The sequence below is a fragment of the Alexandromys fortis genome, unplaced genomic scaffold, assembly GCF_014885135.2.
Source record: "Alexandromys fortis isolate MF-2015 unplaced genomic scaffold, M_Fortis_MF-2015_v1.1 scaffold_69, whole genome shotgun sequence".
Classification (NCBI taxonomy): Eukaryota; Metazoa; Chordata; class Mammalia; order Rodentia; family Cricetidae; genus Alexandromys; species Alexandromys fortis.
The window spans coordinates 3,428,580-3,455,432 of record NW_026067951.1 but is presented as its reverse complement, the minus strand read 5'-3'; the positions used below and the strand labels follow the sequence as shown (position 1 = coordinate 3,455,432).

Genomic DNA, 26,853 nt, shown 5'->3' with positions numbered 1-26,853 from the left:
TATATATATTTTGGTTTTTCGAGACAGGGTTTCTCTGTGGCTTTGGAGCCTGTCCTGGCACTAGCTCTGTAGACCAGGCTGGTCATATTTTAAGTCATTTTCTTCTGCTTCATTTATATTTGGGTATTCAAGTCCTGCTGTTGTAGGGCCGCTAGTTTTTGTTGGTGTCATGTTGCTCTTTGTGGTGTTGTGCTCTTACCTTGTCCACCCATCTTTTCCTCTGATTGGTGTAGTTGGGGCTGTGACTGGTGATCAGTCTTACAGATGCCAGTAGAGCCAAGGCTCAGATGGTTACTCCTCATGGTGCAGTCAGGGACACTGTTCCAGTCGCCCCAGAGGACACTCAAAGCTCCAGGGGGTCACTCAGCAATCCTGGGTTTTTTTCTGAACCTGCTCCCATGGAGGTTGCTTGCTTGGGGCTGCTCCCACTGAGTGCATATCTGAAATGGATGAGCCCCTGGCTTTGATTCTCAGCACCACACAAACCAAGAACCTGGGAAGATGGAAGTTCAAGACGAGTTTTTGTTACATACCTAGTTCTAAGACAGAGTGGGCTATGTGTCTTCAAGGAAAAAAAGAAGAGAAATGTTGTACACAAAAGGCCATGTGAGGACATAGTGAAGAAGGCCTCAGGAGAAACCAACCCTGTCAACCCTTGGACATGCAGCATCTAGCGCTAGAAGTCATTGCTTAAACTGCCCGTCCTGTGACATTTTGTTGAGTAACAAGAACAGTCTACCATGAGCATGAACAATGGCTAGGAGCAAAGAATATTTCTGCTTGCACTTACTTGCCCATGGGTTTCTGAACATTGCTTTATACTTAGAATCCTTATAATAAGGATTTAAGCAAACTCAAATTATCTTTAAATAACACATTGAAGTCTAGCTTAAAGTTAACCCCTGAAGTGTAAACACTTTAATTTTTTTAAAACTTATTTTTACTTTGTATATGGATGCTTGCTTGCATGTATATCCATGTACCATATATGTGTTCAGTGCCCTAATAGACCAGAGGTTATCAGATCTCCTGGAATTGGAATCACAGACAGCTGTTGGGCACCATGTGGGTGTAGGACTTGAATTTGGGTCTTCTGGAAGAAAAAGCCAATGCTCTTAACCACTGCACCATCTCTCCACCCCTGAAAGTGTAAATACTTTAAATACTTTAAACTTACTTCCAATGAGAACCTAGGGCATATTTAATATAATTTCAGCTCTGAAGTTTCTCACTATGGATAAAGATCTTTTTTTCCGATTAATTATGCATGCATATCCACATTCACACACACAGACACTTAATTACCCCGACGGGAATCGAACTCGGGACCTCGGATTCCCAGTAATTATTGACACTGAGTGACAAGACACCTCTCAGGACAACTCATCTGCAGAATGAAAGTGTTTCTCCACACTAATCTTTATATTCTAGGGTAATATCCCACTGGCTTATTGGATTGGTATTATTACTTGCAGGGCAAGGAGATTATTGCCATCCTAACTTTTGTTATTTGTGGTACTGAGGTTCAAACCTAGAGCATGACAGTTATAACCTTGCCCCCTACTGGGCCTCTTGGGTTGTGGTTCCAAGTGCTGCTCCTTGTTTCTTTTCCCTCCTCCACTTTTCTCATCTCTTTCTACTGCTTCCTGACTATGACCTTCCCCTTGGCTGGCTGCTTGGTTTTAAGTGGGTCCATTCTGCAATGGCTGTCATGCATGTATATATATATACACACACACACATTATATAATATAAATATATAATATAAAAAGGTGTCTGAGGCCCTGCTAGAAAAGTGCAGGGGCTTTCCTTGAGAAAGGTTCTCAGTTGGGTTGGTTTTCAGTTCATTAGTTCTTAAAGGTAGATCACTAGAGGGAAGGAAGAAGTCTGACAGCTGGGTTTGTGAACATCTGTTTATCTTTGATAAATGTGTGTGTGTGGGGGGCGGTAACTTAGGAACATTGGGAGGAAGTTCTTGCCTTTGTTTCTTTCATTTTTCTCAGAGATATAACACAGTGCTGGGGTCAAGCTAGGCAAGAACTCTACTACTAGGTTTTTAAAGACAATGTCTTGTGTGCACGGGACCTTTAGTCCCAGCACTTGGGAAGCAGAGGCAGGCAGAGTTCCAGGTCTATATATTAAGTTCCAAGGTCTAAAGGATGAGTATATACAGCCAAAGCTATAGGGAGACCTTAGCTGTTGTTTTTTTGTTTTGTTTGTTTTGTTTGTTTTTTAAAAAGACAAAGTCTCACTATATTCTAAGGTCACTATATAGCTCAGGTTGGTCCTCCAACTTGTGCTCCTCCTGCCTCAGTACTGAGTTCTGGGATTATAGTCATGTACCATTTTATCTATCAGAGAATATTTTTTTATAAAGCATGAAGAAGACCCTGGGTGATACTGACCAGCTGAAAGGTTTCCCAAACCAAATAAAACAAATCATGCCAAATCCAAATTACAACACTTTATTGCAGCATCGGCAAAGGTCAGATTTCTGAAGCTGGTGAAGATTGGGCAGCATTTCCATGTGAAATGTTACAACTTTACAAGTTTTGTTTCTTATTGAAATCTACATGCAGAAACTGAAACATGGTAAAAGAAAGATGCAAAATAGAAAAAAAGATGTAATCAAGTTGTAGCATACAGATGTGTTCTTTAACTAAATTACTATGCCTATTGAAAGCAAATGAAAAATACCTATCCTAATAAATTAACAGACTGTCAGAAACAGACTAAGAACCCTCATTTCTATTTGGGGGGAGGGGAAGAAAACAAAATGAAACGAAAACAAAAGCAAAGTAAAAGCTCTACTTGTTTCCATATTTTGTTTAGACACAGAGGCTGTAAACCCATGAAGGTCAACAAAATACTCTGATCCACTTCTTGTTGTCCTTCGTTCTTCCATGACATGCTCAGTGGCACGTTTTGTTTTCAATGATACTTACAATGGGCTCAACTATATCCCCGTTCTTAGGCTGGTATCAGACTTTTCTAAACCATCTGAATTAATGCTTTGCATATTAACAGTCTTCACATTTTCTTTCACTATAATAGGCAATTTTACATCACTGACTCTGATGGATAAAACAGGTTTTTCCTTCCTCATCCCTTGCTCCTCTTGAAACAAACTCCTTAACAAAACCCTTCCTGGTGGCTTATCTGGCATTTGTATATCTTTCATCATTTTGTTGTCCTGCATGTAAGTTTTTACTAGAAGATTTTACTGCTTGCTCTATACTTTTCTACTGTAGTCCTGGAGCCCCCAAATGTATCTTCTTCCAACATGGGATGTTCAATTCAGAGACACTGTAACTTAAATCAAGTTTAAAACTCAAGTTCATTTCCCCCATACCATTCCCATCTCAACCGTGTCTTCTCCGGCTCAGTCATCTCATTGACGCTCTTCCTGGTGTAACTGCTCAGTAGTCAAGTGAACCTTCTCATTTCTTGACTGACATTCTCAAGAGAAGATTAACCCTCACGTGATTTCCATTACAAAAGGCCTTTCTGCCTCTTCTGGAAGCGTCGGCTTGTTCCGGTGTTGGCGGAGGCTGGTGTTTCTGCCTCATGGCCCCAGCCTGTCCCAGGTTTAGATTCGCAACTCTCTAGACCGACATGCTGAGATGTGTCCGCTGCTCTCATTCAATTGCTGGAGGACTCCACTATCCACAACATCAGATACAGGACCTAATGAAATGACACGTGCTGCTGGATCAACGTCTCCTAAAGGTACAAACAGGCTGACGTTAGGAACTTTACCACTGCAGGACAAAATTGGAGCAAGAAAGATTCAAGCACCAGCAATCACCATACATCAAATTCTCCTAGTAAATGCTTTTTGAAGGTCACACATGTCCTCCATAGACCACACATGGCTCCTATACCTTTTCTGCAGCTAATTTCTGTCTCCCACACTTTTGATATGGTCATATGTAGCCCAACCTAGCCTTCTACTCACTATGTTGCTGAGGATAACCATGAACTCGTGGTTTTTCTGTCTTCTGCTCCCAAGTCGTAGTATTATAATAAGGCACATAACACCTTATGTGGCTCTCTACAACTAATTTCTAAGATGCTAAGAAATCAGTTTATGAGTGGTTGACTTGTGTATCACCTAAATGCATATGGAGAAGTCTAACCTATAAAACACGAGACTATAATCTTATTAGGAAAGCTGTTGACAGATGTGATCAGTTAAAATGTAGCCATGCATGCTGCAATAGGGTGAGCTCCCGACATGAGGACATTCTTATAAAATAAAGCATGGACACAGATGCACAGAAAGAACACTATGTGGACATAAAGACACAGACTAGGGTGACACATCTATAAGCCATGGACTGCCAGCAAGCTTCTGGAAGCTGAGAAGCCTGAATATGTTCTTTACAGCTCAGAGGATATCAACCTTGCTGATTTCCTGGCCTCACATTTCCTGTCTCCAAAACTGAGACAACAAACTTCTGCTGCACTTCCTCATGACAGTTTGAATGAACTCCCACATTATGTTTTGCAAAAAACCTTCAAGGAATAAAATACAAACACGGAGAAGTGTATCCTGAGTTGTATCTACCCACATGAAAAAAAGCCAAAACAACAACAAAACAACCCCGGAACTGAACAAACTGAATGAGGGGGAAATCGATACAACCATCCCCTGAAAGAAATAATTCAAAGATGCAAAGGTCTCTCCTGAAGTAAACACAAAGCAGTTGCCTAAAATGGAATTAAGTTCAACGGATGAGAGAAGAAAACGGTAACAAGCTTTGTTAGACAGACTTCAGACTTAGTAGCGTGTCACTTGACTATCTTATAGGCAAAGAATCACCCTGAGTGGTTGATGCTAAGAGCTGAAAAAAGTATTTCTAATGCACACTTGGGCTGTTATTCTAGGAGGTACACTATTTCCTAAGTAACTTCCTACATGGAGTATGGTGGAACAACATAATTCTAATCTCTGTACTGGAATTAGGAGAGTTGAAGGCCTTTCTGAGCTGCACATAGGGAGATTCTGTCTCAAAAAAACAAGAACAATGGTTCAGGGGTTTAACTCAATGGGAGAACACATGCCTAGCTGGGATAATTATCCAGCAATGTGTGTGTGAGAAGGGTATCAATAAAAGCTTAAGCCAACTGTCCTTGCTGCTTTAAAAGATGAGATGGGAAAACTAAGCTTGGGATTACTTAAATGAACCTAGACAACACAGCAACACCGTCTCATTATGAAAACAAGAGTAGGCAAGATGCATTTCAGTAAATAACTGATGTGCATCTGTAAAGTTTGAGCAGTGCTGCAATAATCCACATGAAACTGAAGCACTCACTTTCTTTTCTTTCTTTTTTTTTTTTCCAAGACAAGGTAGATCTTCTCTGTCCTGGAATTTATGTAGCCCAAGCTGGCCTCAAACTCACAGAGATCTGCCTACCTCGTGCTGGAATTAATGGTGTGCAACACCACTGCCCAGCATGCCTATATCTTTAAAGCATTCGTTATACTTTCTTTACAAAGGGCCTTTAAGAAGATTTTATGTGAATGTTTTACCTGTGTGTGCCTGATCTTATGGAGATTAAAGGCATCAGATCCCCTGAAACTGGAGTTACAGATGGTTCTAAGTTGCCACAACCAAACTCAAGTTCATGGAGAGAGCAGTAAGTACTCCTAACTACTGAGGAAAGTACTCCCCTGCCACATGCCACCTCTACCCTGCCCCTTTAGAGACAGGGTCTTATATATCCCTGGCTGGTCTGGAACTTGCTATGATCAAGCAAGCCTTGTACTCACAGAAACAACACCCGTTTCTGCCCAATCAAATACTAGAATAAGCATATGCCAACATGATAGGCTCAGAGAGCCATTCTTAAAGATGATGGATGTGTTGGCTAGTTTTATGTCAACCTGACATACAAACTAGCGTTATCTGAAACGAGAGAACCTTAATTGAGAAAATGCCTCATTAAAATGGAGCTGTAAGGCATTTTCTTCATGATTGATGGCCCAGCTCATTGTGGGAGGTGTAATCCCTGGATTCTATAAGAAAGCAGGCTGAGCAAGCTATGAGAAACAAAACTGTAAACAGCACCTCCCATGGCTTCTGCATCAGCTCCTGCCTCTAGGATTCTATCCTACTTGAGTTCCTGTCCTCACTTCCTTTTGTAATGAACAGCAATATGGAAGTGTAAGACTAATAAACCCTTTTCCTCCCCAACTTGTTTTTGGTCATGGTGTTTCGTTGCAACAACAGAAACCCTAACAAAACATGTTGGTACCAGTGTAGTGGGGTATTGCTGTGACAGACCTGACAATGGTTTGGGAGGCTTGTGAAGGACTTTAGAACTTTGGACTAGAGATGCCTCTAAGTGTTGAGAGGTAAGTGGGATGGACTGTGCGAGCTTGGAAGAATGCTAAGAGCAGTGCAGAGGATGGAGGCCTGGCTTGTGAAATTTCAGGGGGATATTTAAAGACTCAATCAGGGATATTTGCTTTAAGAAGTCTGTGGTTCTGGGCTGGAGAGATGGCTCAGAGGTTAAGAGCACTGGCTGCTCTTCCAGAGGTCCTGAGTTCAATTCCCAGCAACCACATGGTGGCTCACAACCATCTGTAATGAGATCTGGCGCCCTCCTCTGGTGTGCAGGCATACATGGAGGCAGAATGTTGTAAACATAATAAATAAATCTTTAAAAAAAAAAAAAGAAGTCTGTGGTTCTGCTTAGGTTGAGCTGAGATTAACAAGACAGCAGAACTGCTGAAGCGAAACCTTTGCTTTGCTGGGACACTCCATGCTGGTCAGCTGGAGCTGAGAAGTTAGCAGTGATTAAGAAGTAATCAGTTTCACTAAGGTGAAATCTGGGAAGTGTTTCCGCAGAGTCAGTACACAGAAGCTGTGTTCCAGAGGTGGCCAAGGTTGTGCCTCAAGCTGGCAGTAGACTTGGTAGAGTTAAAAGTCACCCAGGTGGTACTGGTTTTGATGGCATGAAGGGAGAGCAGCTAAGGCTTGGCACTCTGTTTCCTACTTCCTAGGAAATACTTCATATTTCAATAATTTTTTTTTAAATGACTAAGATGAGTGTTGTGGTGCACGCCTTTAATCCCAGCACTTGGGAGGCAAAAGCAGACATATCTGTGTTCAAGGTATGCCCAGTCACAATGAGCTCTAGGGCATCAAGGGCTACAACCCCCCCGCTACCACAAACAAACAAACAAACCCCAAAACAAAAACTAGTGCAGAATTAACTTTCAAGTACTCGTAAATACATTTTTTTCATTAGACTCTAGCCTTGAGGGTATGGACACTGTTTTCTTCTACTTTTTGGCAACCCAACATATAAGAATAATAAAAAAGACATTATTTTAGTTGAGAAAGTCTTAGATATTGACAAGAACACCTGAGAAGTTAACCTACCAAATGGAAATGTCAATATTAAGCGTGAAAACATTCTAACAGTTCTGGTTTCTGATGATTTTATGAAAGTGACAGATATCAATACTACAGCATACACTTTAAGCTACTTTAAAGAAAGTGAACAGGCAGGAAACTTTTATTTTTCATTGCCTCTAATTTTTTTTTTTGCTTATTTTTATTTTTTTGAGCTATACATTTTTTCCCGCTCCCCTCTTTTCCTCCCCTCTGCCCTTCTACTCTCTCCAGCGACCCCCATGCTCCTGATTTACTCAGGAGATCTTGTCTTTTTCTCCTTCCTATATAGATACATGTATGCCTCTCTTAGGGTCTTGTCTAGGTGCTCTGGGGTTGTGGACTATAGGCTGGTTTTTCTTTGCTTTAAGTCTAAAAGCCACCTACGAGTGAGTATATATTATATTTGTCTTTCTGTGTCTGGGTTACCTCACTCAATATGTTTTTTTCTAGATCCATCCATTTGCCTGCAAATTTCAAGATATTAACACAAAAATTCAGTATTCCTCATTTATATAGATGATACTGGGCTGAGAAAGAAATCAGAAAAACATCTGCCTTAACAATAGCCACAAGTAATAAAATATCTTGGGATAACTCTAACCAAACAAGTGAAAGACCTATATGACAAGAACTTTAAATCTTTGAAGAAAGAAATTGATAAAGACACCAGAAAATGGGAAACCTACCCATGCTCTTGGGTAGGTAGAATTAGTATACTAAAAATGGCAATCTTAACAAAAGTAATCTACAGATTCAATGCAATTACCATCAAAATCCCAGCAAAATTCTTCACAGACCTTGAAAGAACAATATTCAACTTCACATGGAAAAACAAAATACCCAGGATAGCCAAAACCATCCTGTACAATAAAGGAACTTCTGGAGGCATCACAATCCCTGACTTCAAACTCTTAAAACTATTTTGTATGTTTAGCAGTGATGTAACAGGCTAATCCCAAACTCAATATTTCACAAAAACATTAACAGGAACCCTTGTGAGGAGGAATCAAGTGAAGGCTGTTTACCTCCCACCAGTCTTAAAGATTAGATCTGCATTAGGTGCTCCCTTTGGATGTTGGTAACGAGGCCGCCGCTCACGATTGGTGTTTGCTGGAGCTGGGCGTTGTGCAAGAGACTGCAACATTTCTGTGATTAGGAGTAAAGAGAAAAAAAAATGCTGTTAACTCTTGTAAATATATGCTTCTACAAATGCACAAAAAACCAGGAGATCAAGTTCACTGGTGTTTATATGTAGGTAGCAACTTTCAAAAAACATTTAGGCTAATGATTATGAAGTATTGAAAGCATGAAAAGGTAAAGGAAGTAACAACCTTGATAGCTAGGATAACATACAGGGGTTTTTTTCCCCTCAGGCACTGTCCATCCTGTTTTTCAACATGGTCTCTTACTGGGACTTGGGCCTTGCCTATTACCTGAGGTTGGCTGGCCAGCAAGCCCCAGAGATCTGCCTCTCCAACATTGGGGTTACAAACATTAATCACCACACCTGTTTTTTTTTTTTTTTTTTTTTTTTTAATGTGTGTACTGGGAATTCCAACTCAAGCACTCATGCTTGCACAGTAAACACTATTTTTTTTTTTTTAAGATTTATTTACAGCCAGGTAGTGGCAGTGCACGCCTTTAATCCCAGCACTTGGGAGGCAGAGGCAAAGGGACAAGAGGATCTCTGTGAGTTCGAGTGCGTCACCACTGCCCGGCTGAGATAGAGTCTTATTATGTAGCCCAGGCTGCGCTTAAATGTATGGTGACCCTCCTGCCTCAGTCTCCAGAGTGATGGCACTGGAAGTCTATGGGCTATAAATTATTTTATACCTTGATAATCTTCTTGCTCTTGTCGTTCATTGATATCTAATGTGAGCTTTTTCATTCTCATCCTCTCTTCTTGTTCTGCTTGTTGCTGGTTCCAATGATTTGCAGCAAGTTGGGACGACATGGGCACATTAAGAATTTTAAACTGGAGGAAAAATAACATTGGAATCACAAATAGCCTGATAAAATAGTTAAGAATTAAATATATTAGTTTAGAAAACAATACTGTCAGGCTGAACAGTGGTAGCACACACCTTTAAATCTGAGCGCTTGGGAGGCAGCGGTAGGCAGATCTCTGTGTGTTTGGGGCTAGCCTGGTCTACAAAGTTAGTTCTAGGACAGCCAAGACTACAAAGGAACCCTGTCTAAAAAAAAAACAAAAACCAAACCAAAACAACCCAATCTATCCTTCACTATAAATCAGACTTTTCCAAAAGATACTTGAAGTGGAAGGCCACTAAGTTTGACTGAATTCATAAATATCAGTTCTTTGGAAGCATACACCTAGAGACAGAATAACTTTTCATCCTGCAGACCCCTCAGGTGAACAACTTTCAAAAGGCTTTTATAGATCAAAATGAAAGGCACATTCCTTACATTTCTACTTGCCTCCCAAAACTATATATGGCAAATCTACCCATCTTCTGCATTCTGAGCACTTCTTTGTTTCGAGGATGAGAATGAAGCATCTCATCCTGAGATCCTGTTCCCTTTTTTGGAATGCTTGTTCTAAGCAAGATATTTCTAGCTTAGGAATGCATATGGCAGACAAACCTAGATAAAAATCTATAAATATGGCTCATGGCTCCCTGGGAAATTTTTTAAGTAAGCTATGCTAACCAGCAAGCATAAAACATTTAGGTGTCTCATAATCTAAATTCTCTGTTGCACTATCATAAGAGACCTCATCAATAACTCCAGATCAAAGGTGTGATCACTTCCCGAGCTTCTGGAGCATGTGTCAGTAGGAGCAACAGTGTTGTTTTAAGCTGAATCATAACATGGCTTTATCTTAAAACTATATGCATATATATAATATAGTCTCAGGTTACAGTAAATTCTAATTATCCTAGTCAAAACATGTAACAAATTATAATTCTTTATGGGTACTGGTTACAAAACAATTGTTCGTCTTCCAGTATTAAGTTAAATACACTTTGCATTTTTTTTTAAAATTGATATTTATTGAACTCTACTCCCCTCGCTGCCTCTCTCCTCCCCCATGGTCCCCATGCTCCCAATTTACTCAGGAGATCTTGTCTTTTTCAACTTTCTACTTCCCATGTAGATTATATCTATGGAAGTCTCTCTTAGTGTCTTCATTGTTGTCTAAGTTCTCTGGGATTGTGGTTTGTAGGCTGGCTTGCTTTGCTTTATGTTTAAAAACCACCTATGAGTGAGTACATGTGATAATTGTCTTTCTGTGTCTGGGTTACCTCACTCAAAATAATGTTTTCTAGCTCCATCCATTTTCCTGCAAAATCCAAGCTGTCATTATTTTTTTCTGCTGTGTAGTACTCCATTGTGTAAATGTACCACTTTCTTATCCACTCTTCGGTCGAGGGGCATTTAGGTTGGATTCAGGTTCTGGCTATGACAAACAAAGCTGCTATGAACATAGTTGAGCACATGTCCTTGTGGCACAATTGAACATACTTTGGATATATACCCAAAAGTGGTATTGCTGGGTCTTGAGGAAGGAAGGCTGTTTCCTAATTTTCTGAGAAACTGCCACACTGACATCCAAAGAGGTTTTACCAGCTTGCATTCCCACCAGCAATGCCCAAGTGTTCCCTTTTCCCCACAACCTCTCCAGCATGTTTTTGATCTTGGCCATTCTTACAGGTGTAAGATGGAATCTCAGAGTTGTTTTGATTTGCATTTCTCTGATGACTAAGAGTGTTGAACATTTCCTTAAGTGTTTTTCAGCCATTTTAGATTCCTCTGTTGAGAGTTCTCTCTTTACTCCATTTTTTTTATTGAATTATGTGTTCTTTTGGTGTCCAATTTCTTGAGTTTTTTGTATATTTTGGAGATCAGACCTCTGTCTGATGTGGGATTAGTGAAGATCTTTTCCTATCCTGTAGGCTGTTGTTTTGTCTTGTTGACCGTGTCCTTTGCTTTACAGAAGCTTTTCAGTTTCAGGAGGTCCCATTTATTAATTGTTTCTCTCAGTGTCTGTGCTGTTGAGGTTATATTTAGAAAGTGGTTCCCTGTGCCAATGCGTTCAAGTATACTTCCCACTTTCTCTTCTATAAGATTCAATGTAGCTGGCTTTATGTTGAGGTCTTTGATCCATTTGGACTTGAGTTTTGTGCATGGTGATAGATATGGGTCTATTTTCATTTTTCTACATGCTGATATCCAGTTATGCCAGAACCACTTGTTAAATATGCATTCTTTTTTCCATCTGATATTTTTTGCTTCTTTGTCAAAAGTCAGGTGTTTGAAGATGTGTGGATTGATATCCAGATCTTCTATTCGGTTCCCATTGGTCCTCCTGTCTGTTCTTATACCATAACCAGGCTGATTTCAGTACTGTAGCACTGTACTGTTTAGTAGAGTTTGAAGTCAGGGATTGTGATACCTCCAGACATTCTTTTATTGTACAGGACTGTTTTAGCTATCCTGGATATTTTGCTTTTCCATATGAAGTTGAGTACCGTTCTTTTGAGGTCTTTGAAGAATTTTGCTGGGATTTTGCTGGGCATTGTGTTGAATCTGTTACTTTACATTTTTTTAAAAATTCATTTTATTTGCACATTTGCTTGAGTGAGGGAGAAAAGAGTGCTGGATTCCTCAGAACTGAATTACGTGTGTCTGTAGGATTCTGGTTTGTTATATGGGTGCTTGGATCCAAACTCTGGTCCTCATGATTGTACTGCAAACACCAAACGGTTGAGCTATCTCTCTAACCCCAACTTTTTTTTTCTCCTTCTTCAAGACAGGACTTCTCTGTGTAGCCCCGAGTATCTTGGAATTCACTCTGTAGACCAGGTTGGCTTGGAACTCAGAGATCCACCTGCCTCTACTTCTTGAGTGCTGAGATTAAAGGTGTTGCTACCACTGCCTGATTTACTTTGTCTTTTTAAAAACAAAATATGGCCGGGGCGGTGGTGGCGCATGCCTTTAATCCCAGCACTCGGAGGCAGAGGCAGGTGGATCTCTGTGAGTTCGAGACCAGCCTGGTCTACAAGAACTAGTTCCAGGACAGGCTCCAAAACCACAGAGAAACCCTGTCTCGAAAAAAAACAAAAAAAAAAGTAAAAACAAAATATGCTAAAGTATATAACAGAGCTATTATGCTAAAACATTTTTAATGATCAAATCAATAAATACATAAATATAGACATTAACTTTTGGCACTTTTACTTCCCTTTATCAACTCACTTCACTGATATATTTTTTCTGCAGATGACTACCACAGTAAGGTTTTTCTAAACAGAAATCCTGTCACAAAGAGATCTTTCACTGAGGCGAAGAATTAAACATTCCTATACAGTAACAGATTTCACATTTATAGAAAAGCCAACACCCAAATGGTAAATAAAAAAAAAAAAAAAACAACACTTATTCAGACTACAAAATACCATGATGCTTCTTCCAATAATTTACCTGAAACTGGCCTCCAAATTAATGACCCTGTCTCAGACTCTGAGAATTACAGGTGTGTGTCACCATGCCTGGCCTTGAGGTATATTTCGATGTACTGTCAAAGCCTACAAGTTGTATATGGACTAAACAGCATGCGCATGCTGATAAATGGATTTTTATGTGTACCTGAATACAATAAAGAGGAAAACTATTGTATAGCTTTTCTTCATAAAAGATATTACTAAGCTTATTTTTAGTTACTAAAACTCAGGACCCAAGGTACATGCCAAGACATGAGTAGTTATGCAGTAATGGGAACCAAGAAATACCTAATTATAGTAGCGAAACACTACTCTTTGTCCCCACCCCCACACATGTAAAGGTTTTATGCGCTGTATTATGCCTTAAAATGTTAGAATTAAATGACCTTTTCAGACTTACTTTTTTTTGTGCCAAGAAAAGCCATTGGCATGGATAGGGAGTACAGAGGAAGAGCAGAGAGAAAGATAAAGGAGACCTAAAATGGGATGACTAAGTTTCCTTTAAAAGAAAAAAAAAGTCTAGCTCAAAAATCTAAGTAGGCCTAGGGAAAAAGTTCAATACTTGGGATTTGAGAACCCTGGTTACAGTGGTAAAATATCAAGACCAGGTAACTGAGAAGCAGTTTTGGCAAAGATCAGGGAATAACACCTAATTTAGGATTCTTACCAAAACCGGCTCTCCCTTTCCTCTTTAGACTGAGTGAGCATAGAAAGCACAGCCCTGGTCTACAGAGAGGGTGGGCCTTATGAAAACACAATGAGACCTGGTCAGAGCTGTGTGTGTGCACGCATAGAGAAGGTGGGCATGATGAAGGAAGCTAGTGTCTGATTTTGACATTAGGCATGATGGAAAGTTCTTGCTGGCCCTATTATTTTGATATTATCGAGATTTCTTTACTTACTAGCCGCAAAAGAATGGTATAAAGTAGGACTTCTATAATCCCTTATCTAAATAAGAAATTATGGACAAGAACAGAGATACTCATTTACAAATTAAAAAAATGCAGAGGGGAATTTTATCTAGTCACATAGCCCAAACATCAAACAGACTGGAAGTGGCAGTGTGGAAGGTGGGTAAGCATGGCTGCAAGGTTTTGCCTCTGTGCCCCTCTGCCTTGGGGCTAGGGTGCTGGTGATTGTCTTAATTTCTCCTTTTTTTCTTACTGGAAAAGAAGGAAGGGTATCAGGTCTTAACTAAGTTAAGTGAAGATTCTTTTCCAAGGGGCAAGCCCTCGGCCCTCACATCTGCTTAGCAGCTTGATAGTTAAGAATAGAGACTCCCCGATCTTACCTACTCCCAAGGTTTGAGTACTTGTACCCACTCTAGTTCCTTGGGAAGGTGCAGGGGATGAAGGATATTGCAATGTGGCAGTTTTTAGGTTCTGGAACAAGGCTGAGGGCATGTAAGTGGCTGCCCACTTTGAGCACCAGGTCCAAGAAGCGGCTGAGTTCCATGCTAAGGTCTTAGCAGGTGTGTTTTTTAGTCAGTGTCTTTGCCTGGGCTGCCATCTGCTGGCACTGGTGAGTAAGGATGGTGCTGCAGAGCGTTTTTTTGTCCCCAAGAAGCCAATTCAGGGCTGGAGTTAGGCTTGGAGGACCTAGGGAATTGTGGAAGGTGTTCCTCTGTTCTTGAAGTGACGGGATTGGGTCTCAGCTACTGGATCCAGAAGGAGCTAAGTTTGAAAGGATAGCAGGGAGGCTGGACCCAGGGCTGTAGAGGAGAAATGGACAGAGAAGCAGACATCCAAGACCAAATGGTGGCATTCACCATGCTAATCTTTCAGGGATTCCTGCTTATCATATCCTCTTCCTAGGTTCTTTAGCTTCCATCTCCAGAAAGACCTTTGATTGTTTTTATAGTTAGATTTAGTTTTTCAGTTTGTCTCTGTGTGTGAGATATAGATACAGTGTGTATGTCAGAGGACAATTTCTGGGAGTCAGCTCTCTCTTCCCAGGTGGGTTCTGGGATTGAACTCAGCCTGTCACCTGCACCCACTGAACCATCTCACCATGCTGGCATGACTACTTTAAATACAGACTCTTCCTTCCATCACAATCACTCTAAGTCTCCATGTCTCTAGCCTTGCCGCTGTCTCTTTTCATCTTGCTTTATTTCCCTCACAATATCTCAAGCTGACAGTGACTTTCTTGACTTTATGGTTCCCTAAACCAGAATGAAGCTCCAAGAAAGAATTTGCTTAACTTATGGTCGAAACAAAGGGCTTAGCATGAAACAAATATGCCAATGGCTATGTGAATACCATGAAAACCAAGTATTACACTTACCTACCTGTGGCAGCTACCTTATTTCATAAAATCTAGTATTTAATTCTAATATATACCATTATTTTACTTTATATTAGAATGGAAAAATGACAATTATTACATGAATTAATCAACTTTAGAAATGAACCTGATATCAGAAATAATAAAGCATACAAACAGAACCAATACATGTCCATCCAGGAGCTGTGTCTGAGTGCTGGCTTTTATCCCTGTATACCAGGTTTTATCATCTCAGTGAGACATAAGATCCATGAAGACAGGTATTTCATGGTGTGTGTCACTATAGTCCTAGGACCTAGACACATACACATGCTTAATGGAGCAGAACTGATGCTCAGTAAATATCTGCTAAATGACTGGGCAGTGGTGGCACACACCTTTAATCCCAGTCCTAGGGAGACAGGTGGATCTCTGTGAGCTCGAGGCCAGCCTGGTCTACAGAGAGAGTTCCAGGACAAGTCCCAAAGCTACAGAAAACCTTGCCTCAAAAAAACAAAACAAAACAAAAAAAACCCCTGCTAAATGAACACATGAATCCCCAAAGTAATGGCTTAGTAGTCAGGGAAATGATTTTGAGAGGCCATGTGTAACATATAGCAAAGTAGGAGAGCATAGTAAGAAATAGTAAGAATATAAGAGAAGGCACGGGGTCAGATAACAAATTTCAAGAAAACCTTTGGCAGTTCAACATTTTCTTGAGATGTTAGTCAATATCTTCTTCCTCCCTACCATGAACTTCCTTATATAGTTTACTATGTGAAGTCAAGGAATTTATATATTCTTATGAATATATACGTACTTAGAATTTAAAAGTCCTTTCCATTGACACACATCTATTCTGTAAAAGTCAGTCAATGCATCTTCCATACATATAATATTTCTATCACTGAATGTTTAAAAAGTTCTCATCTCTTTTTGTAGGAAAAGGGTAACTTAGAATTTATTAAACAAAGTTAATTCTCACACCTGATAACCACCGATTAACTACACAGTGGACATTTCTTACCTGCTGTTTATTGCCTTTTCTTGTTAACATGACAAATGGCATTGTGTCTGCAGATTCAGTCTCTCCTTCCCCGCCACCAAGTGGGGGCCCTTTCCTCAGCTGGCTTTTGAGATGCAAAGGAATAGCAACATCAAGTTGGTGCACTTTAACAGATTCACCACTTCTCTGCTTCAAGAAAGAAATTTAAAAAGTATGTAAGTATTCTGAAACACAGAGAAATATAAATATAAAGTGCAAATGATTCACTCAACATAGTATTTCTTTTTTTTCTTTTTTTTTGGTGGGGGGAGGAGGGGAGGCTTGAGTTTCTCTGTATAACAGTCCCGGCTGTCCTGGAACTCACTTTTGAAAACCAAGCAGGCCTCAAACTCACAGAAATCCACATACCTCTGCCTTCCAAGTGCTGTGATTAAAGCGTATGCCGCCACCACCGCCCAACAAATGTGATATTTCTTAAAACACAACCCTAAGATACAGAGACTCTGAAACACAAGTGAAACCAAGAAACAGAAATATCACTACCTAAAAACCTTTTGTGTCTGACCTCCAAGGAACCATGGGATTTGGCTTCTGTTCAGTGCACCAGCCTCCTATAGGCACACAGCACTGCAGGTCCCATAGACTGAGTTCTTCAAAAGCATTCTGTCCTTTCACTCTTAAAATCATTACAGATCATTACATTTGCTTTTGTAATGATCAGAAAGTCTCAGTGTCTGAAGTTCGACCAGACTGAGAGCTAATCACCCTCTCTCCAGCATTCGCAGGCAGTACTTTACATACAACACCCAAGAACAAGTGAAACCTATAGCAATTGAAATCTATAGCAGTTCACATTAAAACTTGGTTTGTAGTATCAGTTGATTTTAGTATTTACAATGAATTTCCAAATAATTAATTACATGAACCTTCATTGATGCTCACTTAGTGTTAAGCCTGGAGGCAGTAAGAGCAAAAAGATTTAGTCTAGGGACTGAGGAGATGGCTTAGTAGGTAGAATGCATGAGATGCACGCATGAAGACTCAAGTTTGGATCACCCATATAAAAGGCTGGGCACAGTTATATTTGTAGTCCCAGCAATGGTAGGCAGACATAGGAAGACACCAGGGGATCACCGACCAGACAGACTAAGCCAATCACTAGGTTTAAAAAATAATGTGAAGAATGAGGGATGATGACAATGTCTATTTCAGTCTAACACACACACACACACACACACACACACACACACACACACACTTGGCACAGGTGGAGGACTTATTTAGTGTACCTTCAGAAAGCTTGTAAACTTTCAAATGAGACTATATAAGCTAAAATATATTAGAGGTATGCCTAACCGGGACAAGGTAGGTACAGAAATTTCATGAAAGACTGAACAGAAATGAGACATTTGAGAATATTAATGCCTTAGTGCAACTTCTTCCAAAAAGATAAGAAAATAGCAATTTTGGAAATACAGAAAAAAATTGAAGCGGAAGAACAGGTGCAAAAGCAGGGACCTGAAATGATGTATTTAAGGAAGTGGGAATTCATGCTATATTCCTTTCAAGGTCTCAAAATTGCTCTTCTAACATTTAAATCATCTTTTAATATGAGTTTCATATATTCAAGAGACTTGCCAATCAAGCAAAATGCCAGTTTTATTGGTTTTTGTTTTCTAAATTACAATTTATTAGAATTGGCCTGAAGCAGTCCCAGATCTATTAGATTTATAAACATCTTTTACTTAAAAATGAAAAATGTTGTTAGGCAAATCCTGACCTGTGTTCATAAATTATTAATGATTACAAAATTAACATTCTCTTTGTAAGATATTTAAATATAAAAATGTATTAGTATCTATACTAATTCCTTTATCTTACCTGTCTCTGCCTCAGTTGAAGATGCAACCACTATTATCAATAGGTTATGTTCCTCCATAGTTTCTCTTACATATGCTAACATACACATAGGGTCAAACAACCATTATCAAGCAAACTGTCCTATATTAAACATATATAATTAATTTGCAATGCCAGAGATTGAGTTCAGGGACTTGAACATGTCTAGGCACATCCTACCACTAAGCCATGTCCCCATCCTTTTATTATTTTTTTTATTTTTGAGACACGACTGAACTAATTAAGTTGCCCAGGATGGCCTTAAACTCATTCTGTAGTCCATACAGGTCTCAAGTTAGTGATCCATTGGCTTCAACTTTCTGAATAGTGGGGATCAAAGCTATTTTTCTAACACTATTCTTGGGCATTTTCCCATTTCAACATATATACAAAGGGTGGGCAGCAGATATAAATACATGCGTATCTCCTTATTTGACTCTTCATTGACAGACAACACCATTGATAGACATTATTTTTATGACTTATTTATATGCTTATTTATTCACTTATTTTGCTGTTATTTTAGGGGGGTGGGGTTGCAAAACATGTGCTGATGTGAGATTCCCCTCTGTATGCTGTGAATACCATTGGTTAGTAAAGGAACTGCTTTGGGCCTATAACAGAGCTACAGGGGAACAGAGTTAGGCAGGGAAAACTAAACTGAATGCTGGGGAAAAGAAGGGCGGAGTCAAGAGAGAAGCCATGGAGCCGCAACGGGAGACAGATGTGCTGAAACTGTGCTGGTAGGCCAGAGCCTCGTGGTGATGCACAGATTAATGGAGATGATTAAATAATATGTAAGAGTTAGCCAATAAGAAGCTAGAGCTAATGGGTCAAGCAGTGATTTAAATAATACAGTTTCTGCGTGATTATTTTGGGGCTAAGTGGCCGGGAACCAACAAGCGACCTCCTTACTACAATGTGCCACAGTGTATGTATGGAGGTCAGATGACAATTTGGAATTGTTAGTTTACTCCTCCACCATGCAAGGCCTGGGCTCCAACTCAGGTCATCAAGCTTGGTAGCAAATGTTTTTTTCTGTTGAGCCATCTCACAGGCTCCAAGTAGTGTTCTTGAGAAGTTATGGATCATGAGGGTGTTAAACCACAAATAGCATTATTGCGAAGTAACAGAAACTTAGGAGGTGAAACATTGCTATGGATCCAGTATTGTTATGGATATTTGTACACTGTGTGACGATGTATTGCTGTCATTGGTTTAATAAAAAGATGAATGGCCAATAGCTAGGTAGGAGAGATTAGGTGGAACTTCTGGGGAGAGAGAGAAACTAGAGAAGAATCTGAGGCACAGAAGAGATGCCATCAAGACAGAGGGAGTCGGACATATAGAATGGAGGAGAGGTAAAAAGCCATGTGGTAGAACGTAGTACTAGAAATAGGTTAATTTAAATTACAAGAGCTAGTTAAGAACAAGCCTAAGATAATGGTCAAGTTTTCATAATTAATAATAAGACTCTGTGTCATTATTTGGAGGCTGGTCCAAATAATGACACCCCCCCCCCCAGAAAGTCTAATTATACAGTGTGAAATATCCTTACATGATTCACATTAAAAGTTTAGTGCTCAGGCTGGGTGTGGTGGTGCATGCCTTTAATCCCAAGGCTAGGGAGGCAAAGACAGGCAGATCCCTGTGAATTAAGCTAGTCTGATCTATAAAGCAAGTTCCAGGCCCACTATGGTACAATAGTGAGACTTCTGTCTAAAAGTTTAGTCCCAGCTAGGAGTACCACTTTGAGAATATTAGATATTTTAGGAGGTGGGAACTTGCTGGAGGAAATTCATTATGGAGAAAGTACCTCTGAAGAGTCTTCTTACCTGGCCCCTGTCCTGCTGTCTCTGCTTTCCACCTTTATGAGGTAAATAGTCTTTATCATACACCCCCTACTACCATGCCTCAGGCATAAAGCAGAAAAGGACTGAAATGGGCACCAAAAGTAATCTTTCTTCCCTATTATAAATTGTTCTCTCAGGTGTTTGTCACAGGGACAAAGGGTCTAACCAACACAAGCCTGTCTGCAGGAAGCGGGTTACTGGAGGTATGTTCTTAGAAGTGTATCTTGTCCCTGTCCCTTAATGTTTCCTTGGGATTATAGTTGCCTACATCATGCACTTCCTTAATGATGTTTCTGTAATGCTATAGGTCACTCTAAATGTGATAAGAGTCAATCAAGGACTGAAACCAAGATCCAAACAAATTCTTCCTCCATTAAACTACTTCTTTCAGGCATCTGTCATAGCTACAAAAGATCGAACCCATGCTCTGTATCTAGTCAAGAACCTAATAAATTCAGTTCATTCTACAAACTGATGTTTTTGTTTCTTACTACGGCACTAGACAGACCATCTGTTAAACCTGGTGATTATCAGAATAGCCTTCTACCCAGGCTTTCAGGTTTGCAGTCTCACTCCTATCAGTACCACCTTCACATAGGACTTGTTCTTCCAAGGGTTCCCATTATAGCTCTCTGTTCTTGTCATCATTTTCCCATAGATTATGTCCACTGATACTAAGCTTCTATTTAGTTTTCTAAGGCAAGATCTTTTCTGCCTCAAGACTTCTGTAATTTTCTCCACTTTCCCCTAACTAAAAAAAATTATTTTAGGTGTGTGGATATTTTGCCTGTATTCATGTGACTCTGTACCATTTGTATGCCTGGCACCTGCAAAGGCATCAGATTTCCTAAAACTGGTGTACAGATGATTGTGACCACCATGTGGGGGTTTGGAACTATGTCCTCTGGAAGAGCAGCCCAGTGCTCTTAACCAGCCATCTCATCTGCCCACCCTTAAACAGCTCCATCGTGATATTAGAAATGTCTTCTCCACTATCCCACTAAGGATCTTCCCTTTCTATAAATCAAAACATTCTATCCTTACCAAATTACCACAGTTTAGGAGTAATGTTCTTGGCAGTTTTAAAATATCTATCTTCTCTAAGAACAGGAAGAGCATCTGTCTTATATACTACTTATACTTCACCTGTTGAACAATAGTAGTCACATAGTAGTTGCATAATGTTTATTAAATGGTACTGACTCTATAAGCTTCTTTATGCAAACTATTTTTTCTTTCAGAAGATTAGAATAATTAACTATGCTTTATTTGACATGCCTCCAAAATGACATGAAATTTACTTTATAAATTAAGGGCTCTTGGGTTAATTACGGTAGCATGTGCATATAATTCAAGTAGTTGGGAGGCTGAGAGGCAGGAAGAGAGTAAATTTAAGGCCAGCCTGGGCTAATTATTAAGTCTAAGGCCAGCCTCAGTTACCTAATGGGACCTTGCCTCAACAAAACAAAATAAAACAAAAACAAACAAAAAACACAACAACAATGCAAAAAAAAATAAATAAAAAAATCCAGAGAGACATTGAAGCCTTCTATGACAATCTCCCCACCTCCAAAAAAATAAAAAAAATAAAGGAACAGCCCAGACAGAAAGCTATTGAAGAGAGCCCTCACAAATTGTGATAAAGATGCTGCTGTGTAGCTCTTCACAGATGATGGCCTCTGATGGAGGTGGGGGGCTATGGGGGTGGGAGGGAGAGGGTTTGGTTTTCTTTAAGGGGCTGGCCACTAGGAGTTTGACAATTTGCCAATGAGTATATGGGTAATACAAATTTGACTTGGTGTTTTATTTGTTTGTTTTTTTGGGTTTTTCCCCTCAGTTTTTTTGGAGGAGGGAGCACAGAGGTAGGAGGGTAGACCTGGGAGGAATGGGAAGCAAGTTTCCAGGGTAAACTGTATGAAATTTCCAAATAAAATAGATAAAAATATATTGAGAACAAAACAACAACAAAAAAAAACCCAAAACAAAACTAACCAATCAAACAACGCTCCCAAATACATATACCAAAACATCTGGAGATACAAAGAAATACCTAATATATGAAGGAAGAAGCAAATTGGCCTAATAACCTAATATATGTAAAATGATATCCTAAACTTAATAATAACTACAGGAAGAATAATAAATACTTTGGGGAGGGAGGATGAAGAAATGTTGAACCCTTCAATAACTATGCCATTAGTAAAAGACAGTAAGTCTTCCCTAAAGAACCAGTTCACCGCAGATAATGTGTTAATCTTAAACAAAAACAAGATAAGAAACCACCCTGCTCTATGCCCTACCCCAGCCACTCCCTATTTCTCTTCTCTTTCTAATACAAACTGATCAAGAATTATCTGTATTGAACATTTTTATTTCCCTTCAATAGAACCTACCCCCCAGTGCTTGCTCCTTGACAATTCTATGTTCTAATAAAAGCACTGCAATGTCACCAAAGAGTGATAGTAATTTAATAGGCAGATGCATACAACCCAAAGGATTTTCTCTCCAATTATAGGAAAATGTAATTATTCCAAATTACTGTGTTATTTTAAAAACTTATATTGAGGGTTAAGGCTACAGTTCAGTGCACAACGTCTTGGGTTTGATCTCCAGCAGTACATATCAAAACAAAAATGAACAGCCTTGTGAGTTTTGATAAAATCTACTTAATTAGCTGGGCGTGGTGGTACACACCTTTAAACCCAGCATTTGGGAAGCAGAGGCAGGTGGGTCTCAGAGTTCAAGGTCAGCCTGGTCAACAGAGTAAGTTCCAGGACAGCTAGGGCCACGAGGAGAAACCCTGTTTCACCCTCCCAAACCAAATCTAGTTTATTAATGCTGGAGACATAAAGATTTATTCATCTCCAGGCGTTGAAATCATAGGTACCTGTTAGGTGTCCAACACTATGTTGGGAACCAAGCTCAGTAAGGGTACTACATGCTCTTAAAAACGACTCTGTTCCCAGTCTTAAATTAACTACATTTATCTCCTTCCCTCCTCCCCACTTCCAAATTGCAAATCAGGGACCCAGGATGGTAGTCACAACCTACTACGAATATGAGAAAGATATGCTACAGAGGAGGCTGCTTACAAAGACTTTCACATTAATCAGAATTTTATGTGCTACAGTGTTTTGTGTTCAAAAGAGTCTTTAAATAGAGAATATTTCAGCTGGGTGGTGGTGATATATGCCTTTAATCCCAGCACTTGGGAGGTAGAGAAAGGCGGATCTCTGTGGGTTCAAGGCTAACCAAAGAGAGAGAGTATTTCATACCTGAAGGTTTTCTAACATCATTTTGTCCAGAGCCTGAATGAAGTCCTCATCTTCTACACAAGGCACATGTTTCAGTCCACCTCCTTTAATCATCACCTCCTTGTCAAAACAAAGAAAATACCACAACAAATGTTCACTGTGATGCTTCGTAAGTCAGAGTCTTTCTATACAGATGTAGTTAATATAACCAAAGAATGAAGGTTAAAAGAACATGTTACCCAAGGGAAAACTGAGCGCAAGTAAATTCCCAAGAAAGCTAATTTCTTTTTCATAATCACAGGCTCAAATATTCAAAATCACTACACAATAATAAAAAAAAGCGGCCATACATACAGCATTCTCTTCATCAGTTTCATTCTCCTTGTTGGAATCTGTGAGGTAATCTGTATTTTCCTCTTCTTCCTCTTCTCCCTCCTCTTCCTCATCAGAACCCTCCTGAAATTAACATCAATAGATGATTAAGCCCTCTGAAAGGGGACCTGACATATGTTAACAAGCTTCCTTTTATGGAGTCTGTTCAAAATGAATGACAGAAGTCAGAAGGCAACATTCCTACATGCCAGAAACAAAAAGCTAGTCACCGGGTAGGTCAGACAGCACACAGAGCTGTTGCATAAACTTGAACTACACAAGAAGAATTTACTGAACCTTCTCGCCTCTAAGGAAATTTCTCACTGTAGTTTTTAAAATATTCATCTAATTATGCAAAGTTCAAATTTAATACCACTAGATAAAGGCAATGATACAACACTAAGTTTTACAAGGTTCTTTAGTTTAAAAGTTATCTTGTACTTTATTGCTCTCGTTTTTTACAGTAAAAACACAAAAACTCAATCTGCAGTTCAGAAAAGCAACGTGTCCAAGGACTCACTGCTACTCAACAAACACATTACTTCACTCTTAAACATGAGATTCTTTTTTTTTTTCTTTAGAGCTTCCCTGAGTGAGTGAAAACATGCTATTCTTTCTGTGCTAGGCTCATGTCACTTAACACAATACCTTTCAGGTCCATTCACAATGACACAACTTAACAGAATAGCATTTTTTATACAAGGGAATTAACATTTCACAATGAAGACATACCATATTTTCTTCTAAACCACAGAAACCATCAATGATTGATATAGAATTGACAGTTACCAACCTGATCATTTCAGTGTATTTAGGTATCACAAACATACACTCAATAACTAGGTCAAATAGGTGTCAATAAGTTGTAAATCCACTATGCTAAACTCGGCTGCTTCTCAAAGTGCCAAGTGAGAAATACTCCCTAAAATAAATGACATTAATTTGTACTACTGTTAGTTGTTATATATAAAAAATAATTCCAAAGTCCCAAAAGTACACTGTTATTACCAACATTTGTTAAGTTTTTAAGAATTCTACATGGAAAGATTTCATAAAGAATACAATGGCCAGTAAAGAGTGTTCTCCACCAAGCCTGATGACCTGGACTTGATCCCTGGAATACACACACTAGAATGAAAGAACTGACTCCCAACAGCTCTCTTATGACCTTCAAAGCAGTGCTGTGGTACACTTGTACACCCATACCCACCTCCAATAAATAATAAAAGTTAAAAATCAAAGCATAAGCTTTATTTTCTAAGGTAGTTCTGTAATTTAAAATTAAACTCACAAATGTTCTTAGTTAAGCATGGTGTATATGCTTATAACAAATCCCAGTACCTAAGAAAGGAAGGTTCAAGGTTATACTGCTGAGCCAAGCTAGAGTGAACCTGAGAAGGAGGAACCTCAATTGAGTAACTGCCTCCAGACTGATATGTGGGTATGTGTGGGGCATTACCTTAACTAATAATTGATGTGGGATGGCCAGGCCACTCTGGGCAGATGGCTCAGTAGTTAAGAGCACTGGCTGCTGCTCTTCCAGAGGTACTGAGTTCAATTTCCAGCACCCACATGACAGCTCACAATTGTCTTTAACTCCAGTTCCAGGGTATCTGACACCCTCACACAAACATACATGTAGGCAAAACAACAATGCACGTAAAAACAAAAAACAAAAAAACCTGGGCAAGCTAGTTGGAGTCTCTGCTTTACTTTCTCCATCCAACCCGTTGTGGCTTTCCTCAACGAAGGACTGCAATCTCTAACATGAACTACACCATCCTCTTTCCCAAGTTGCTTTTGATTATGGTGTTTATCACAACAACAAAAACCCAAGTAGGACAAAGATCATCTTCAGGTACACAGTAAGATATTGGAGACCCTGTCTCAAAAGCAAACAAGCAAGCAAACAACCAATCAAAAGCACACAAAACAAAAAACTAGTCTTAAATCTGCCCTTGAAGAAAATGAATTAGTGTGTGTATGTGTGTGTGTATACATATATTTCAGGGGACAGGGTCTATCAATAAATCTAGAGCTCACTGAATCAGTTAAACTGGGTAGCCAGTGATCCTCCAAGATTATTCAGCGAAATGGGAATTGCAGGTTCCTATGTGGGTGTTAGTGTTCAAATTTGGCAAGGCAAGCAATTTACGAAATAAGCCATCTTCCAGGCCCCTCCCATAAATAAATCAATTATAAAAGATGTCTCATATTAAAAAACTAAGTTAAACTAAGCTGAATGAATTAACACCCCTCCCGTTATTTTTCAGTTAATAAAACTGCTTCTCAGGATTGGTTCAAGGATTCCTATGAAGCACAATTATCGCTAGATAACTTATAATATCTAATATGTTTAAGTGCTATACAGCATTGTTTAGGGTATGATTAAATACGTTTGCATATGCCTAGAACAAATATATTACTCTCAAATATTTTTGTATGTGAGTAGTAGAATGCATAGAGGAAGGGCCAACTGGATAAATATATTCATTTTGAAGAACAAGAATACATCTGTCCTGATTTCCCTAAATGCTACCACAATAGGTAGAATTATAAAGTGATCATTAATACACCACAAAGCCTGAGCTAGCTGGTCAGGTAAGCAGGAGAGATAATGTAACAAAAAACAAAGTGCCCATGATATATACTGGCTCTGGTACTACTCTTGAGATTGTGGGCAAATTACTTACTCTATTTGTACCTTAGTTTCTCACTAATATCAGCCTTGTTCATAAGAAACAATCATATTGGGGCTGGAGAGATGGCTCAGAGGTTAAGAGCACTGCCTGCTCTTCCAAAGGTCCTGAGTTCAATTCCCAGCAACCACATGGTGGCTCACAACCATCTGTAATGAGATCTGGTGCCCTCTTCTGGCCTGCAGTCATACACACAGACAGAATATTGTATACATAATAAATAAATATTTTTTAAAAAAAGAAACAATCATATTTACGATACGGAACAGTATAGCAAAAATCCTGTAAATATTACTGTTATTTTAACAATAAACCTTATCACTTTTTATTAATTATATAAATGTTGCAGAAAATGATGTTTTAGTAGATCATCTACTTAACCTTCAACAATTATTTGTATTTTTAGCTGATATTTAAGAGAAAATTTTTGGTTTGGGAGGTGCTAAGACATAAAAAAAGTAAAGATGGGGCCGGAGAGATGGCCTAATGGTTAGGAGGACTTTCTGTTCTTGCTGGTCCGGTTCCTCAAACCCACATGGCAGCTCACAATGATCTGTAGCTCTAGCTGTAAAGGCTCCAGTGCATGCTAGACACACACACACACACACACACACACACACACACACAC

The 26,853-nt window shown here is 39.3% G+C and overlaps 1 protein-coding gene across 5 annotated transcripts in view; it reads right to left on the bottom strand.

The window, feature by feature from the left end:
• Positions 1-2,444: 2,444 nt before the first annotated feature.
• The window catches only part of Upf2 (UPF2 regulator of nonsense mediated mRNA decay), a 100,233-nt gene continuing 75,824 nt past the window's right edge, over positions 2,445-26,853 (bottom strand). For 2 of the 5 annotated variants that reach the window (XM_050150580.1, XM_050150581.1), the window contains exons 17-22: positions 23,509-23,610; positions 23,176-23,274; positions 16,170-16,337; positions 9,246-9,387; positions 8,438-8,558; positions 2,445-3,723 (exon numbers count right to left, since the gene is read on the bottom strand). In XM_050150580.1, the coding sequence (XP_050006537.1) occupies positions 3,714-3,723; positions 8,438-8,558; positions 9,246-9,387; positions 16,170-16,337; positions 23,176-23,274; positions 23,509-23,610 (642 nt within the window). In that variant the 3' untranslated portion in view covers positions 2,445-3,713. Of the gene's footprint in view, positions 3,724-8,433; positions 8,559-9,245; positions 9,388-16,169; positions 16,338-23,175; positions 23,275-23,508; positions 23,611-26,853 lie in introns of those variants that run through there. The other 3 variants (XM_050150582.1, XM_050150583.1, XM_050150584.1) reach the window with 3 other exon arrangements.